We start from the raw sequence: 17,442 nt of genomic DNA, 5'->3' as shown, positions 1-17,442 counted from the left end.
AGGCATGGTCTCTCCCTGCGTCCTCGTCCAACTCAAACACAGACGTACAAACACAAACAGAAAACATGGGCAGATCACGGAGCGTGGAAATCACCCATCTCTGACTCACTTTGTCTCAGCAACATCCCAACTCCTAAATAATCGGCTCGCGGGCTCATTACCTATTGTCATAAAGCTTCGTCAACACACCGCTTCCTTCCCATCTAAAAACTGAAACTCAACCCAGATCTGGCCTGTTTGTCCTTTTACGTCATGGTTGACTTCTGGACATATATCAGCGGAGGAGAATTTTCTCTCCCTGCTGGGCCAGTGATTAGCATATTGCTTGTTGACATATGGTTAATTGATTAAAAAAGGCCCGCTGTGATTTCGCTGTGTTTTGTTTTCAAAGGCCGGGGCTCTGACAGAAATACTCAGGGAAGTATTGCATTTGGCGTGGAGCTTGAGTTCCCATACACGAGAGCACTGAACTTAATTCAACACGCCTTGGACACAAGGCTGGCGGGAGAGGAGGGATAGCAGTAACCTCGCGCTGAACTCCCGAAGAATCCCAGCGTACTCCTTGGATCGTGACAGCAGCAAATACTTACACAAGTTGGATGATTTGCGGGCCAGAGTTTCAAAGCATTCACTCCTCTTAAAAAGCAGGACTTTGTGGTGCAGGGATCCTTCTATTAGTTAGTAACCACGCTCTAACCCAGGCAAACTGCTGCTACATTGTGCTGAAAGGGGAAGTGATTTGATATTCAAATACATTACATGCTTAGTCCCAGTTCATCATGGTACAGGTATAGTGTTTGAATACACAGTAAGACCTGATCCTATCAGATCTCACAGTATTATGTTGGGGTGGGGGGGGGGGGGGGGGTGCATGCGCTGGTTCCACAAAAACAATAAAATAGAGAAATAATAACTTTCGGTTTTGCTTTGCTGGAAACCTGCTGTCCTACCTGAACATACGGCGTCTCGCCAAAGTATTCATGCTTCCATGTATTTTATCGGGATTTTTTTTCCTTTTTTTATCAGAGACCACCACAGATGGCTGCTTAACTGTGAAGCAGAACTATAACGACATGGTTTTCAAATATATTTCACCAATCACATCAGTTTATGTGTAGTGTCACTCTAAAACACCTAAGTAATATCCAGTGTAACCGGTTGACTAATTGGTAATTAGCATTAACCTTTGTCTAACCTAATCTATAAATCCAGCTGTTCTATGAAGACCTCAGAGGTTTATTAGAGAGCATCAGTGAACAAACAGCATCATGAAGACCAAGGAACGCGCACAGGCAAGAAGCAGGGGAGACGTTTAAAGCTACGCTAGGCTATTAAAAACCAGAACCCGAGTTCTGAGCCGTTCTAACAAAAAGCGTTGTTCAAACCGTCATCTGAACATGGAAATGGAGGACCACAAACTGGTCACATGTAAAAACAAAAAAAAAAAAAGCTGACCGATAAACAGCCAACAGGACCATGGAGGAGCAGCAGAGAGGCAAAGCTCGGGTGGGACACTGTCGGCAGGCGCACAATTCACAAAGCTAGCCTTTCACAAAGACTAGCAAGAAAAAAAATGCAATTGTTGTGAGAAAGCAATAATAAATCCTTTTAAACGTTGGGATATGATTTGCACTTTGATTCCTCCGGGATCATTTCAATTTCTTTTAAGAAACATACTCTTGTTTTGAAGTCATATTTTAGTAGCTCATTTAAATTGAGTCAGAAGTTTTAATTACTAGTTAGTTGTTTCGTTTTGCCAAGACAGGTCTCTCTTGAAAATGAGATCTCAATGGAAATATGTGTATGAATTAATGTTAAATAAATGAATGAATAAAATACAGAGGACACAACAATCACGTGGAAGAATTTCCTCTGGTCGGATCAAAATTTAACATAAAATCCTTTGTGCATCTCTAAACCACCACTGCATATCATCCTAAATACAGCATCCTCACAATGAAACACGGTGCTTCTGTCCACTTATGACAGGGACACTGGTACGAGTTGATGAGAGGACAGACAGAGGTAAATACAGGGGACAATCCTTGAAGAAAACCTGCTAGAGGCTGCAAAAGACTTGGGACCGGCAGAGAAGTTCACCTCCTGACAGGTGAACACAGCCTTGCCTGCAAGATGAATGGTTCTTGCACCTTAAACGGTTCGGGCCAATCGCATTGCAGTATTGTGTTTTAAGGCGGGACATGCCGGTGCGACAAAAGCGAGAGATGACGAGTCGAAAGCTGAACCAACACAAACATGGCAGCGCAGGAGGACGCACGTGTAGCTGCTGCTGTCAAATCTGTTTGGGAAGAATCCACAATTTCATCTTTGAAAGAAGAACAGCAAGAAGCGCCTTGACTAGCTTACCTTGTGGATTCTCATGACATCTTAGACTTAGACTTAAACAACTTTATTTGTCATTTTGTATGCACAGAGTGTGTACAGAACATCTGCTGCTTGAGTTTCAATTTGATCGCGTGATCGCCTCAAACCAACCTTTGCTAGGCCGGTCCAATCAGCTCAGAAAGTTCTGCTGAAATTCCCTCTTTCCCCCCAAATGGATTCAAATGGAGCCGTCCCAGATTGGTAATGTGCAGAACTGGAGTGCTACACATTATCAGTCTGACTGGCCGGATTAAACATGACAACAGTCCTAAACAAACAGAGAGAAGCACAATAAAAAGGTTTAATTGGTGTATTTCCATGTGTTACAATGGCTCAATAAAAGTTCAGAGTGAAATCTGTGACAATAGCTGAAGCCTGATGTTCACAGATGCTCTGCATCAAATCTTGCTGAGCTTGAGGTACCAGCACAGCATGGGCAGCAATTTCCAATTTCTAGATGTGCCAACGCCCCGAAACATTCACTGCAGTAGTTGCTGCATCTGTGGCTAAATATGGTTTTATGAAGTGCTGACTCAGGAGGGTTGAATACAAGTAAAATTTGTATTTGCATTTTCCTTTCATTTAATAATCATGCTCTACTTTGTTCCACTTTTATCATGTAAAGGTAAAATAAAAGATTTTTTTGGCAGCAATGTGACAATATCTGAAAAGGTTTAATGTTTATTGATACTTTTTTTTATCAATACAAGGTACTGAAGAGATATTGATCATTTTGATCACCCGTTAGAATATTTGTTTCATCATACTGGCCATGAAACTAAACCAATGGAACCCATGCAATTTAGTGGACAACAACAGAAAACCCTTTGCACTGTATGCTGAATTATCATTTTACAGAAGTAGATTGGCTGTTTTTTTTTTCACTCTTGCAGCCATTGGCTGCGTATGAATAAATGCAAGAGTGGTGCTGAACTGTACTTCCCAGAAACCTGCACCCTTTCAGGAGGAACAACAGCTTGAACAAACACAACATGAGCACATTTCTATTTTTTTCTCCCGACAAACTGATCCAAGCATCATTTTTATTTGTCTTGCATGTTTGCACATGGGAGTAGAGCTTTGTTTACTGTACCTGCAGCTCCAACAGACTTGTTGGAATAGTTATATTTTGTAAAAACAATTTAGAGATTTTTTTCCCCCATCTTCCATTTTTTGTAGTATGGAAAGGGGGACGTTAAATTGGAGTAAGACGATGAAAATTTACTCAAAATCTGCTTGGTTTAGACAGTTAAAGATCTGTGCAAGTATCATCTATTTGAGTCATCTAATAATTAACCAATTATCAGAACGTTGCACATGCAAACTCTATAATCTGAGGTGTGCCGGGTATTGTGCTGTAACCAAAACGGCATGGGTGTTATTGCTAATGTCAAAACCTGGAGAGGTAGCTATTTTTCCCCACTAATATCCTTAAAATATTAGGAAACAAATGTGGGAAAAAGCATGAAGTAAGACAGGATCCATAGAGGCAGGAATTTAAAAAGATTGCAGAGGAAAAAATCAAGAGCACCTGACATAGGATCTGAATCAGCAATCTTTTGGAAATCCTTTTGTTGGAGCCAAAATACTGTTTTATGTCTGTCGAACTGTGTTATTGTTGCTATCCTGATAAAGTGACAAAAGATCCTGCTAAAAGTTGTGTTTTGCTGAGTCGCTGGTTACGTGTAGACACAGCACTTGTTCATCCTTCAGTTTAGAAGCCTTTCTGTATCTGAACCGTTCACGGGTCAGGGTTATGCAGCTTAAAAAAACATGGCTTTCTTTTACAACTGCCTTTCTCCTTGCCTCTTTTCCACCAGGGACGGACTTGTTGGGTGTACGACTTGAAGCTATCCCCTCCACAGCTTGTCCCACCTGACCTGTGGGATTCTGCCGTCCTTGCCCGGCCTGTCGGAGCTCTGCGACACGTTCAAAGTTTGGGATCTTGTTTCGTAACCTACACAACTTCTCAACAACTTTATCCCTGACTTATCTGCTGTGTTCCTCGGTCTCAAAGATGCTTTTTGTACTCCAACGAGCCTCTGAGGCCTTCGCAAAACAGCTGGATCAGTACCGAGACAAGGTTACACACAGCTGGACTCTCTTTAGGGCTTAGGTGGCTTCTGAAAGTTGTTGGTGGCGCTGGCTTTTATTCCAGGGTGTCAAACTAAAGGACGCAGATTGCAAATGCATGCCACACTTTTCAGATTTTTTATTTATTTATTTATTTATTTGTCATAAAATGTTTTATCTTTCCATCTCCTTTCAATAATGAACAGCCTTGTTTACACCAACTATCTGAGCTTTGAGTTTTCCGTCACACCTGCTCCTCGTACGTCTGATGCTTGACAATTTCTACTCAGTTTCACACACCCACACCCACCCACGCACACACGCACACACACACACACACACACACACACACACACACACACACACACACACACACACACACATAGACAATCCAATCATGTACACACTGCAGGCTCTCATGACCAGTGTGAGTTTGAGTGTTTGAAAGCAGTGTCATCTCCTCCCCTGCTCCCAGCCTCTTCTGAGCAAACTCCCTGTTTTCTGTAAGAAGCAAAACCGACTATTCTTAGCCGTGTGACGTAATCCCCGCATTTACATGGAGTCACCTTTTACCGTCATTTGTTTTTTTTTTTAACAGCCTTACGGTTCCTGGTTTATTTTTATGGACAGTTTTGCACAGTTGTTTTTATGGTTTAGAGTTGGACCTTTGCTTTGGGTGTATCACACGGACGGAGAGAGTTTAGCCGAGGGAGGAGCTTCAGCGTCTCTCTCTCTCCAGCGCTTGTTTGCTAACTGAGGGGGACAAACAGCTCTGTGAAAGGCCAGTGCGGCTTCCTATGTACCTGTCAAAGCTAATAAATCAAAGTACAGTAATGGTAATAATGATAATCAAAGCCATCGGATGTTTTCCAGTCGCAGCCCTGTTTGACAGCTATCCAGAAGACTGCACATGAGGGAAAACCCTGCCAGATTTAAGTGTTTTCTATCCTAGAATATGCCTCTGTGTCTGTCGAGGAAACCCAAAAGGGCTGAGTCAGAGATCCCATCTCTTCCGGAGGCAGGCCTGGCGTTGCTCTCGTTTGAAAGGCAGCATGGAAAGATCAGCGGGCATCTCCTGGGGGAGCCACCACAATGCAGTGCGGCTGCAGCCCCCCCCCCCCCTTTGGCCAACACAGCCCTGGGTCCTGGTGTCTGCTGCTGGGCCACGCCGGCTTGTTTACTCTGGGAAGGACTTTCAACCCTGGACAGCCATGAAGTCTGACTGCCCACGTCTGTTTCAACCGTTCCTATCTGTTTTCCCCCCCGCTTCCCAGCTTTTGATCCCAATTCCCTCCCTTCGCTCCAAAGATCCAGTCAGCTATCATCCCTTCCCGACGTTTCTCACAGGGCAAATGTGACCCTCAGCTCTGTCCAGAACGCAGGGAGTACTCCTCTCTCCTGTTGTGTTTATATTCCCTCCCGCTTATGGCACCATGGATACCAGTCAGACAGTGCCAAGGTAGGACCACCTCGTAAATTCACAAACCTCTAAATATTTGCTCGTGTTTTGAGTTCAACGCTCGCGCGCATTTACATATCAAGGGGTGGCTTTCAAATTTATCTGCGTGGAAACTGAAGGGCTCGCTGGTGGTCCCCCTGCCTCGGCTAGGGTTCAACACAACAACGGTAAACAAATTAAAAACCAACGTTTCCAATTAGTACATTCAGCCAGACATGAAGGGCTAAAATAAAACCATGTGATGGATAACCTTTTGTCAAAAACAAACAAAAAAAAACAGTGGGATGTCAAAAGGCAGCAAAAAAAAAAAAAAGAGCTCCACGTTGAGCAGACTGTCGTGCAGCGAAGAGCATTCCTCCACACTCAATAAACTCTGTTAGATCAATGTGTCACAGAGCAGACTGATAACGCTAAGCCTGGAAATAAATCTCAACCGTGGCTAAAAATCTTTTCATGTGGTATTACTCACAGGTCATATTCTCTTAAGCACAGTAAACACTGCGACGGGTACTTTTGAGCTGCTGGTTCAAGAGGACACAGAGGAGTAGTTTTGTGCTTTTAAAGAGATAGTTTGGGATTATTTTTGAAGTGAGGTTCTGTTCAAAGGTTGTACGTATAGTCAGTGTCGTACCTGTGGTAGATAACGCTTTTGGTTTCTTATATTTATAGAAATCTGTATAAGTAGTTGGTCGGATCTGGCTCTTCAATGAAGTACCCAGGACAGATTAGCCTTGCATGCTAGTTGGACCTGAAGGCTAAAGCTAATGGCTAAAGCTAATGGCTAAAGCTAATGGCTAAAGCTAATGGCTAAAGCAGACTCTCGCTGTATTAAATAACTCCAATCACAAAAACATCTCAGCAGACGATGCTGATGTCATTCTTATTTTACTTTTAAGTTTACAACACATGAGTTTGTGTGGTTATTTACTGAAACGTTGCTCATTATTTATACAAGAAGTGGAGATAGAAGGTAGCGCACCACCAATGAGCTTCCTGCGTAAAACACATACTGTGGCTCCATCCGAATACCCTTAATAATAGCGTCTAGCTCCTGCTTCTTGACCTTTCATGGGGTCAGCAGTAAGAACCACCAACATGGAGAGGAAGGGAGCTTCAGACTGCTGGGCCAAATTCGGACAGCCTTTAACTCCGACGTCAATAGGTGACGGAAACGCACACGGATGTTGCCAGTCAAATCCAGGCCTACAGCCTTCTGAAAAAGAAATACAAAGTGTGCGCTCTCCACTCTACGGACATTTTCGTTGCTTTAAGTGACGGCGCTGATACGTCATGTAACGCAAAGAATTGTGGGATACCTTAAGGGTTCTTAGCACCAGTAAGGGACTTCGTGGGGTCCCTAGGTAAAACTAGCCATGGGAGGGAGCATACAGGCTACTCTTCCTACCTCCATCCTTACTGACTGCATTATTCGGACAGCACTTGTCATGGCGACCGCTGACACACTTTCGCTCTGGCTAAAGAGTGCTTGCTCTATAAAGGTATTTGGTTTGAGCCTAAGAATGAACAGGTAAAGAAATTCAGAGCAATGGTGTGATATAAATTGTAAACGCAAATAAAATCACGATCACTTAAACCTGTAAATGATTTTCTCTTTTTTACACCGTTTTATTTTCATATTAGGCATTGACGCTGACCAACATGTTTTAATCTCAGTAGATGTTTCACACTGGATGATCATAGGTGGTACACTGCCTTAAACCTCCACTTCCTGTGTAAATAATCATACGTGATTACATGACAACGGTATAAAGGGGTCATAAAATAGAGATTGCACAAACCGCTGCTATTTTTTTTAGTTTGGGGTTGTTGTTAGACAGCAGAAGTCAGCTTTGGTCCTGGCCCCATGTGGACGAGGTTCTAGTCGAGTGCCATTTGAAAACAAGCCAGCTCTAGACAAACAGGTGAGCCTTAACTATGATGCGAAACAAGGAAGGAAGGGTCGGAATACAGCGGATAGAAAGGTACAAACCAGGCAAAATGGAGCAAAAGAGAGGCAAGGAGCTGGATTTTAAGAAAAAATCATGTGGGGAAAAGTGACAAAAGTAGCAAAAATCAAAACAGAAGCAGCATCCAGCGTTTTGCCTTTGGTACTGGAGACTGTAAAGGTGAGAGCAGAATTTGTGAGATAAAAATAACAGAACAGGGTCAACAACAAAGCTGCATGAGCACATGGAGTTCTTGTTCATGTAAAGGTATGAAAAATGTTAAACAATGGTAACTGTTTATTCTTTTATAACAAAACAACTTTTCTAAACACACCAAATTAAATGTATATATATATATATATATATATATATATATATATATATATATATATATATATATATATAGTCTGAAACACAAACCATTCATAGTTACTAAGTTCAACTCAAATAGAAGGTTTAAAGTAATACTAAAATAATGCTGCTGCAAGAGAGCCAAATCTTTAAAAGAGCTGGACTTCCCATAAGCTTCAGCCCCAAAGAGCAATAAATTTGGAGCAATACAAAATAAAGACACCATGAGTTTTTTACTGCAGGTAAGATATCAACTACTGATATTAATACATTTGACAGAATCCCACTCCAAACATCCCAAACCTTTCCTTGTATGTGTGGGAAGAAAAACTCTGGCATAAAATTGTTTCCACGGGGAATAATGTCTTTCTTTAATTAAATATAGAACATGAACAGAGTGAAATAGGGGGAGTAAATGTAAAAACAAAAAGCACATTTTATGGGTTTTATTTTGGCTACAGATTCTTTTTTTAACATCTAAATTCATCTAAAAGAAGCCACATTTTTTCTTCGCTTCCATTAGTTGGTCTTGAAAATATCTAACAAGATAAAGTTTTTGTCCAGCAAAACAGAAACGGGGAGTGAAAGCATGAATGACTCATGAGGAATGCCCGCGCGTCCAACACCACGACTCTCTTCATAAATTCCCAACCCTGCTCACAGCTCTGCCTTGAAAATGGCGTGCCTCTTTTCAAACAAAGTCTAAATTTATTTGCTTCATCAGAACGATTTATTGGACTGGATTTAAATAGAATCATTTCTCATGATGTTCCAGAAAAATAAAAAAAAAATAAAAAATTAAAAAAAATAGCAGAGAGAGCATGGTCTCCTAAAAAATAAATACGTTCAGGGGAAGGAATGACAAAATCTCTACAAGAATGGAACAAGTTCCGGACATGAAGAGGAGAAGCTTAAACTCAGGAAACTGCCTCCAGGTTTCAGCCCCTTCAAATTTGATTGAATTAGCTTTTTTTTTTTTTTTTTTTTTTTTTTAGTTTAAATCCAACAAATAATGACAAAAATCCAGCAAAAAAAAAAAAAACTTTTCATGCTGCAAAGTCAGTTAGGAAGCAGAAATAGCCACAAACAGAATTTGATTTGAGGCCGTTTCAGTGACCATATTGTAGCACATATATATATATATATATTAAACATTACCCTTTTTTATAGTAATTTATTGTTATTTCTGCAGTTTAGGGGGTTGTTCTTTGTAGAAAGGTGGAGCGTAAAGATAGCAACAATATATTTTACTCAGAAAAACAAAGCTTGGCTACATTCAATTGCATAAAACATTTTAAACATTGCAAATTTGCACGAGCAACACTAAGGCGCCGTATTTGTAAACCTGACTTTTGAGACGGCTCCAGAGATCCCAGGGGCCCCCCCTCTTGGCTGTGGAGCCTTGGGTTGCCCGCTTCGCTTATGCCTCGGGTCGACTCTGGATCTCGGTCGTTTTGCCTCTCCAAAACAAATGACATGATCTCCTAATAGTTGATTTAAAAAAATCATTACAGCAATTAATTAAATGAAATTAGCATGAAGTATTCGGGCGGTGACCACGTTCCCTATGTTGATCTAACTGTGTTGAAAAACGACACAACGGCACATGCTAGAGTTGTGAAACGGTGAGCCGGCCAGTGCAGCCGTTCAGATATAGCGGCTGAGCTTTGAACACACAACGTCCGACCGCATGCAGACATCTTTTAAGAATAGTACCTTACTCACCCCCATGGATGACAACGTTTTAATGTATAAAACAAGAAGGAATCAATCATTTGCATGTTTTGAAGAGAATGATTAGAGAAAAAAAAAAAAGAAAAAAAAAACACTGACATTTAAACTTTATACCCTGTTTTAACCAAACTACTTTTAACACAAGCAGTAAGAGCTTTCGGTGGAAAACACGTGCAGATTCAACAAACACTTAAAACAAAAGCAACAACAACAACAAAAAAAAAAGACTTCAGAATGGTTTAACATCAGCTCTATATTGATATCTTTATTAACAATCATAGGTTCTCAACAATTGGAGATTTATAAATATAGTTGTTGGTTGTTTTTTTTTTTGTTGTTTTTTTTTTCTTGATTCATCAAAGTCATCTCAGCACTTATGGCGTGATTCCAGTTGTGGGGAGAGAAGAAGAAGAACAATCTAAACGTCCTCAGTGCTTCATCAAGCACTCGTGTCCGATCAGCAGTGTTTTCTGCGGGGGGGGGAGGAAATCCGTTATTTACACGATGGCTTGGCTTTGAAGAGCCACCGAAGGGAGAGATCAGGCTCAAAAACCATCCAGTGCCCTGGGCTGACTGTCCGGCCTGACGTTTCCACTGACTGCAAGACGCCAGCGCCAATCCCCAGATATTCCATGCACGGATCAAGGTTTAAGCTGCGACTGCCGCTCGCTTCGACCCTCCTTTCCACCACCACGTTTTGCATCGGCTGAGGGGAGGGGGGGGGCAGATATATCCACACCACAGCGTCCGGACACAACAGGGGAGGTCATGGATTTCTGTCCACGCACACGCAAAAACTTTGAGTGTTTAGGCTAAGGCCATGGGGCACCAGGGTTCCCCCCTCACTGAGGCTACATCTGACGACTGGGTCAAGCCCACGCTGGTGTACAGGCTGTCCTGTCCCTGGTACTTCACCGCCGAGCCGGGGCCGGCCCCCTCCCCCGAGCCGGGCAGCACGGACGAACTGACCTGCAACAGCAGCAAACGCAAAAGTCAGCCGGGAGCCAATTATTCAAAGTACGTCACACCTCTAGATAGTTTTTTTTTGTATGATGATGATGAGAAAGCCTCGTGTTTTCCCTGACTTTTTTTTTTTTTTGTAATCTTTCTGTAAATGGGTGCAATTAAATACAATGGTCCAGTGATACAGTGACCTGCTGCTGAGAAACAGTTTATAGGTCGGACCTGTAAAAAAAAAAAACATGCAACTCCATGGTTTATGGCTAAACATCTCATTACTACTTCATATAAGTAAATATTCGAAATATAAATATAACAAAATAAAAACTTACTCTATAAAAAAATTACACTATAAATTGAGATGAATATTACATTCAATGCTGCTGCAGTACTCATTTACCTTTATTTACATTTATTTAAGAAGATTTGCACATTCATTACTGTATTCTGCTATTATAATGTTTAAAATGTAACACATTACTACATTGCAACACTTGCATTGTAAAATGTATATTAAAGTACTGGAATATGTCATTTATAAGCAAAACTTACTCTAATTACATTTCTTAAATAGTAACTCTGTTTATAGTGTTGTTGTTTTTTTTGTTTTTTTTCAAGAATAAAAGCTGGCATTTCAACTCCTAATTATTAATCATGTCATCATCTTAGGGGGGGATCAAATATATTAATTTACAATAATTTACTAGATGCCAAACAGCCTTTCATTTGTTATTTTACCAGACTCAACGCAGATCTTATATTTGCTCCATTCACAAAATTACTGCACATCCCTTTTAGTTTGTGGGTTAGAGCAGCTACTTACAAAAAACTACCCAGTGGTGCATTTTTCTCCCCTACTCATGCACAATAATAATGAAAACACAGCTGGGATGAAGTATATAGAGTTTGTCATAAGTGCAATAAGACGTAAAACAGCCAATTTTGTTTTTTGTGTGTATCTGGGTTGATGAGGCACAAGATTCAAGCCTATCAACTGCATTACTATAGAGAAAGTAAGTAAATGCCTTTATTCGGAGGGGATTTGATTTGAAGATATACAAAAAAGAGGGAAAAACAAGGAGACTAAAAAGGAACAAAGCCTTATAAAAGCAATAAAGGAAAACGGACCAGTTGTCTTGTGTGATGTCACCGAACACGTGGTTATATAGCTTGATTTTAATGAAAGATTTCTTCTTGATTAAATCATGTTTTACAACAGAAGTGGTCAAACAAGTAGAAAAACTGACCAGGACGTACTGCTATTATAGTGAAAAAAAAAACATATCATAGTTTGTGAGATCGTTTCGCTTTACAGAAAAGTCTGCTGGTGTACTTTTGATGATCGGAATTATGAAGAAACGACGCAACAAATTTGCAACGAGAGCCTATAACTATATTTGTTTTTCCAAGGAAACAAAAACAAAAAAAGATCTTTTGAAACAAAACTTTATGTCACAGTTAATTTACCTTTATCCCTGGCTTTCTCTGGGATTTTCAAGGCACTACTGCTACTATGCTGCTACTTTTGAGTGGTATCCTATAGTTTCTGACAGCCCAAATACAATTAGGATTAATAACAGAAACTTATTTAAACTGTGTTTCATGTGAAAACTGACATGCTGGGAGTGTTTTTTTTTTGTTTTGTTTTTTTTGGTTGGATTAAATAAGCTGGGGATAAAACGTCAGGTGATGAGAACTGTGGAGTTCATCGTACTGTAATACGGTGACACACGGTTTAGACATCTGTCAGCCTGGACCTTTTAGCATGTTTTCAGTTCGTTCACCACAAAGTGTGATCTTCTTAGACGTGTGACTATTTAAAGAGACCATAACTATTAGGCTGCATTTTTTGAACATTAACCCATGTTGAACTTGTGTCCAGTTTTTTCTCTAATTATTTGTCACCATTTTTAATTGATCATCGTTTTGGTCTGTCCTCTTTTGTGCCTGAACCAAAAGCAGCTTTTCCCAGCTTTATAGCAATAAAGTAAATTATCCAACAGTGGGGAATATCCCAAAGGGTTAATGTAAGGCAACTCTGACACAACGTTGGTGGCAGTTTTTTTTTTTTTAATAAGGATATGTCTCCCCACCCAGGGCACCATCCCACCGGCACACAACACAAGACCTTGGGAGTATGAACAGAATTACTCGACATTGAAAAAGAGATTCTTTAAATCACAGTTTGAGATTTCTGAAGCTATGATGCCATTTCTAACTAAAAGGGAGCACTGCAGTACACTTTTTTGGATTTAGGGACACTTAATATCAAAAACAACACTGAAACTGCAACATACAGACTGGTCAAACCTGGACTAAATTATTCCATGCTCAAAAAATTTATTTTTTTCAAGCACCTGTTTGTTTTCTGAGACCCATTTGTGTAACACACACACACGCAAACTTTTTTCCCTTATGGTTAAAATCGATTGGGTAGCCAATATATTCTTGGTGCTGATGGACAAGTTTGCCCCCATGGGGTTTGCCAACATTGTCAAGACAGGACAATTCAAAAAAAATGAATCTTACTAACCCCTGACACTTGTGCAGAGGGAGAGCTGGTTTTGGAGCAGTCTTCAGAATTGGATGAGGAGGTGGATGTGGGAGTCATGGAGACAGAGTTGTTAGTGCCTGTCACGGAAACAGTGATCACATTATTTAAAAACAGGCAGCGGTTGATTTATAGGGCAATGTGCGGAGAAAAACACACAAAAAAAGAAAAGCTTACCCGAAGATCCTTTGCTTTTACTCAAAGTTTTAGGTTTTCTTTTTCGAGTCTGGATTCCCTCTTTCTTCATGGCGAGCGGTCGAGGTACCTGCAGGGTGCAAGAAGGAGCACATTTAATACATTCATATTAAATATACATTATTTCAATTGCATTTAAGGGAATGTGTTAACATAAAGCTGAACTCACTCCGTGTAGTTTAGTGTAGAGACCGCACGCGTTGCACACCGGTTCTCCTTCTGCGTTCCTGCGCCACAAGGTCGTCGTGCTGGTCTGACAGTTTGCGCAGGAGAGGCCGATCCGTCTGGAGGTCGACTGGAGGGGCACATAGGTGATAAATTATTTTAATTGAAGAATGAAAAAAAAAATACCTCCATTGCAATAAAAACCGGTCTTAGCTGTGATGAAACAAGAAAACAAAATCACCACCCTCAATTAAAACGACCCTTCAGTCGTTCAGACCTCATTTCCTTACAAAAATACAGTTCCTATTGTGATCTCTCCTTTTAAGTGGACGTCTTTTAACAGCATGCTATGTTACAAGGGGCTCTGTACGTGACATCTAATTTCCCTGTGAAAACTGTGCGTAATGGAACTAGGAAGTATCAGTCTATATGAGATTAAACTGTCAAACACACATTAAAAATAGAAAAATAATAATAATTGTTTAAAAAATTAAAATATGCGCCATAAAAAATTTGCTTTTTGGAAAGTTGTTGCTATGCCGTTCAGTGAATTGCGCGTCTACCTGTTTTAAAAGCACCTTTCCCGACATTTAATTCATTTTTGACGAAGAAACATGGCCACAGCCGTGAACCGACAACCGCTGTCGCGCTCATCATCCGCGATGACCTCCGGGATTTGTTCGCGGCAATTAGGCAGGAAATCGAGCGCTCAAGGCGACGTGGCCCCCCCGTCCCCGTCCCTCCGGCTCCTTACCGTCCTTTTCTGCGGTTTGATGAGTGGCCGGCTCAGCCCGTTCATTTTGCTGTAGAGGCCGCAGGCGTTGCAGAGAAAGTGGCCCGTACCGTCGCGCCTCCACAGCGGCGTGGAGATGGAGCCGCAGTTGACGCATTCCCGGCTCTCCGCCATGTCATCCAGGATGTCTGAAACTGAGCAGAAAGGCGACGGTCAAAATGAAACACGCATTAAAGATCACAATAATAATAATTGGTATAATTGTTGTTGTTTTTTTCACCTTTAAAATAAGAAACATTCACAGTTTCTTAACATAGTTGAACCGTAATGTAATGTTTAAATTAAAAAATATATATATATGTAAAATTAAATAAATGTGCATGCAATTGAGCTGATTGATATCAGATTTTTTATGTTAATAATAATTATTATTATAATAATAGTAATAATAATAATAATATAGTATTTATTAATACGAATTTAAAACTCCTATATGACATTTGTTGTGAACAGGTGCTGAATGAGTTGCGAGATTAATTTTCTATTTTATTGCTTATTTATTCATTTAATTAATTTTATTCTCTTTTTTTGGAGGGCATAATTTTCTTAATGTGCATCTCATTTCTACCATCTACGGCATCATAAAAGTTCTGATCTTCCGTTCTTGGTGTGACCCAAAACGTCGTCAGCAGCCCGCGATTTGGCCATCCTCTTTGACAGCTTTCTGACGCTGTCCCTCTCCACGACTGGCCAAAAATAATGTGCGTCTTTACGCTCAACCCGAACTTGCATCTTTTCAGCGTTATTTCAACAATTTAAGAAAAAAAAAGATATTTTATTTCTACACTTTTGTTTTATATGTCATCACCTTCATCATCTGTTGCGTTTTGCCTTACCTCCGTTTGGACCCCGAATCAAGGGCGCGCCCCGGCTTTGCAAAGTGTGCAGCATGGTGTTATCAAAAGGTCCCCCGGTCCAAGGCGAGGGCAGCTGAGGTGCCACATAAGGCGAGTACGGGTTCGGGTAGGTCCCGCTGAGAGGCCGGGAGAGGCCGTACTGGTCCCTGCTGCCCACGTTTAGCGTGTTCGCGTAGCTGCTGTCCCGGGGTGTCCCGTTATTCATGGGCGGGCTCGGGGGGTAGTGGAACCGGCTGGAAGCGTGCGGGCTCCCGGCGCTGTACGAGGACGGGCTCTCCGGGGTGGACTGCGACCACACCGAGTGGCTGGAGACGGCGTGGCCGGGCTGCGCGGAGCCGCCGGCCTGCAGGTAGGAGAGGCTGGAAATCATCGGGTTCATCCGGGAGCTGGGCACGTAGACCGGGGAGTTGGGGCTGGAGTGCATGTAGCCACCGGAGGAGGAATCGTATCCAGTCTGGCTCTGGGCTGCGGCGATGGCCAAAGTTTGGTACATGTCGGCGTGGTCCACCAGCAGGCTCGCCTTGTGCGCTCCGGCGGAGATGACGAGCTTGCTCCCCTGGTCCAAGTCCGTAAACAGCGGGATGTCCTCGCCGGCGGTCGCGGCGTTGCCGTGGTGTCCGAAGTGGAGGTAGGAGTGCAGCGACCTGCCGTCCGGGCGCCGGTGGCCCAGCACGTCGAGCTCGCTCGGAGGCGTGGTCCCGTCCCTCCTGCTGCTGTCACCGGGCAGGTAGCTCTGCTCGGCCGGCGAGCCTGGGCTGCTGGAAACTTCTCGTTTGACCATGGACCAGCTGTTGTCACCCAGGTCCATCCAGGAGCACTTTCCATACACAATCAGAGTAGTAATCTAAAAGCAACCGTAGGAGGGCAACGTACCCTGCAAAAAAAAAAATAGAAAAAAGAAACGAAAGTGTGAGGAAGTCACGAAGCAGACTTCAAATCATTGTCCATCCTTAAAAGTAATAGTATAAAAAAAAAAAAGGATCAGCCTGCCATGCTCTCATCAAGCGCCCGTAAAAGGTCCGTCCGTGTCAAATAGCTCCACTCCCACTCACACAAGTTTACTCTCGTCACAGATAGGAAACAAAACGCAATATGTCTTCACAGCAAAAGAGATAACCGTTTGATAAGACCCTAAAAAGAGATAAGGGCCGAGCGATAAAACAATACCCCCGAAATGATGAGTTCATTCCCGCTGCGCTCGCCAACTAGGTCGGACGTTTGAAGCCAAAATCAGAAGACAGAAAAAGTGGGATATAATAAAAAAAATTATAAAAAATAAAAGACGCTTGTACCTTCTACTTGTTTGCCATAAAGTCGCTGAAGTTTCCCCAACTAACGCGCTGCTACTGCTGCTGTTGCTGCGGCCGCTTCTTCTCCTGGGACTAATGGGAAGCGTCGGTGCGCTCCGACTGGGTTTATGAGAGGAGGCGCTTTCCGCGGCCCCGGCCGCAGGGGGCGGACCAATCAGGGAGCGGCTTCGGAGAAGCTGGGAGCGCGATGGGGGTGCCAGCCTGAGCGCTCCTCCAATCAATCACACCGAGAACCGACTGAGAGGACGGAGGTGGGGGGGAAACAGAAACCCGATCGCCGCATAAACTTTGATTTCGAGATGCAATCAGAGAGAGGTTGAAGCTGGAATCTGCACTTTTATTTACGGCCCAATAACTTGATCAATAACTTAAAAAAAACGATGTTTAATGCCTTTCCCATGTAAATTCTGGGAAATGTATCGATTATTCCTTAATTTAATTAAACAATTTCGTTTAAAATTTGTTTTTCTTTCTAACTTTTTAATAGATATTATACTTGCTGTGTGTCATTATATTAAGCATTGTGTAATTTACTGTCGCAGTTTGAGAAATTCAAGTTTTTTTTTTAAATAATCAAATTCCAGTCACTCCCCCTTTATTTGTATTTCGTCTCTACGGTCATCAATTGATCAATAACTCCTAATTGGTTTATTTCAGTGGGAC

General features: G+C 41.9%; 1 protein-coding gene across 1 annotated transcript; it reads right to left on the bottom strand.

The window, feature by feature from the left end:
• Positions 1 to 8,560: 8,560 nt before the first annotated feature.
• LOC105919991 (GATA-binding factor 6-A) lies at positions 8,561 to 16,868 on the bottom strand. The gene is made up of 7 exons (XM_012855477.3): positions 16,762 to 16,868; positions 15,449 to 16,343; positions 14,574 to 14,746; positions 13,824 to 13,949; positions 13,637 to 13,724; positions 13,442 to 13,539; positions 8,561 to 10,917 (listed from the first exon to the last, which is right to left on the bottom strand). The coding sequence occupies exons 2-7, from the start codon at positions 16,275 to 16,277 to the stop codon at positions 10,756 to 10,758; spliced, it is 1,476 nt and encodes a 491-aa protein (XP_012710931.1). The 5' UTR covers positions 16,278 to 16,343; positions 16,762 to 16,868; the 3' UTR covers positions 8,561 to 10,755.
• Positions 16,869 to 17,442: the final 574 nt, after the last annotated feature.

Source organism: Fundulus heteroclitus, chromosome 6 (genome assembly GCF_011125445.2).
Source record: "Fundulus heteroclitus isolate FHET01 chromosome 6, MU-UCD_Fhet_4.1, whole genome shotgun sequence".
Lineage (NCBI taxonomy): Eukaryota > Metazoa > Chordata > Actinopteri > Cyprinodontiformes > Fundulidae > Fundulus > Fundulus heteroclitus.
This window is presented reverse-complemented; position numbering and strand designations above follow the sequence as displayed.

Coding starts and splice junctions, on each gene's coding strand:
- LOC105919991 (XM_012855477.3), bottom strand. CDS start 16,277: ATGGACCTGGGTGACAACAGCTGGTCCATGGTCAAACGAGAAGTTTCC. Junction 13,725..13,823: donor TCTACACTAAACTACACGGA/GTGAGTTCAGCT, acceptor TGCACCCTGCAG/GTACCTCGACCGCTCGCCAT. Junction 10,918..13,441: donor CCTCTGCACAAGTGTCAGGG/GTTAGTAAGATT, acceptor CTGCTGTTGCAG/GTCAGTTCGTCCGTGCTGCC.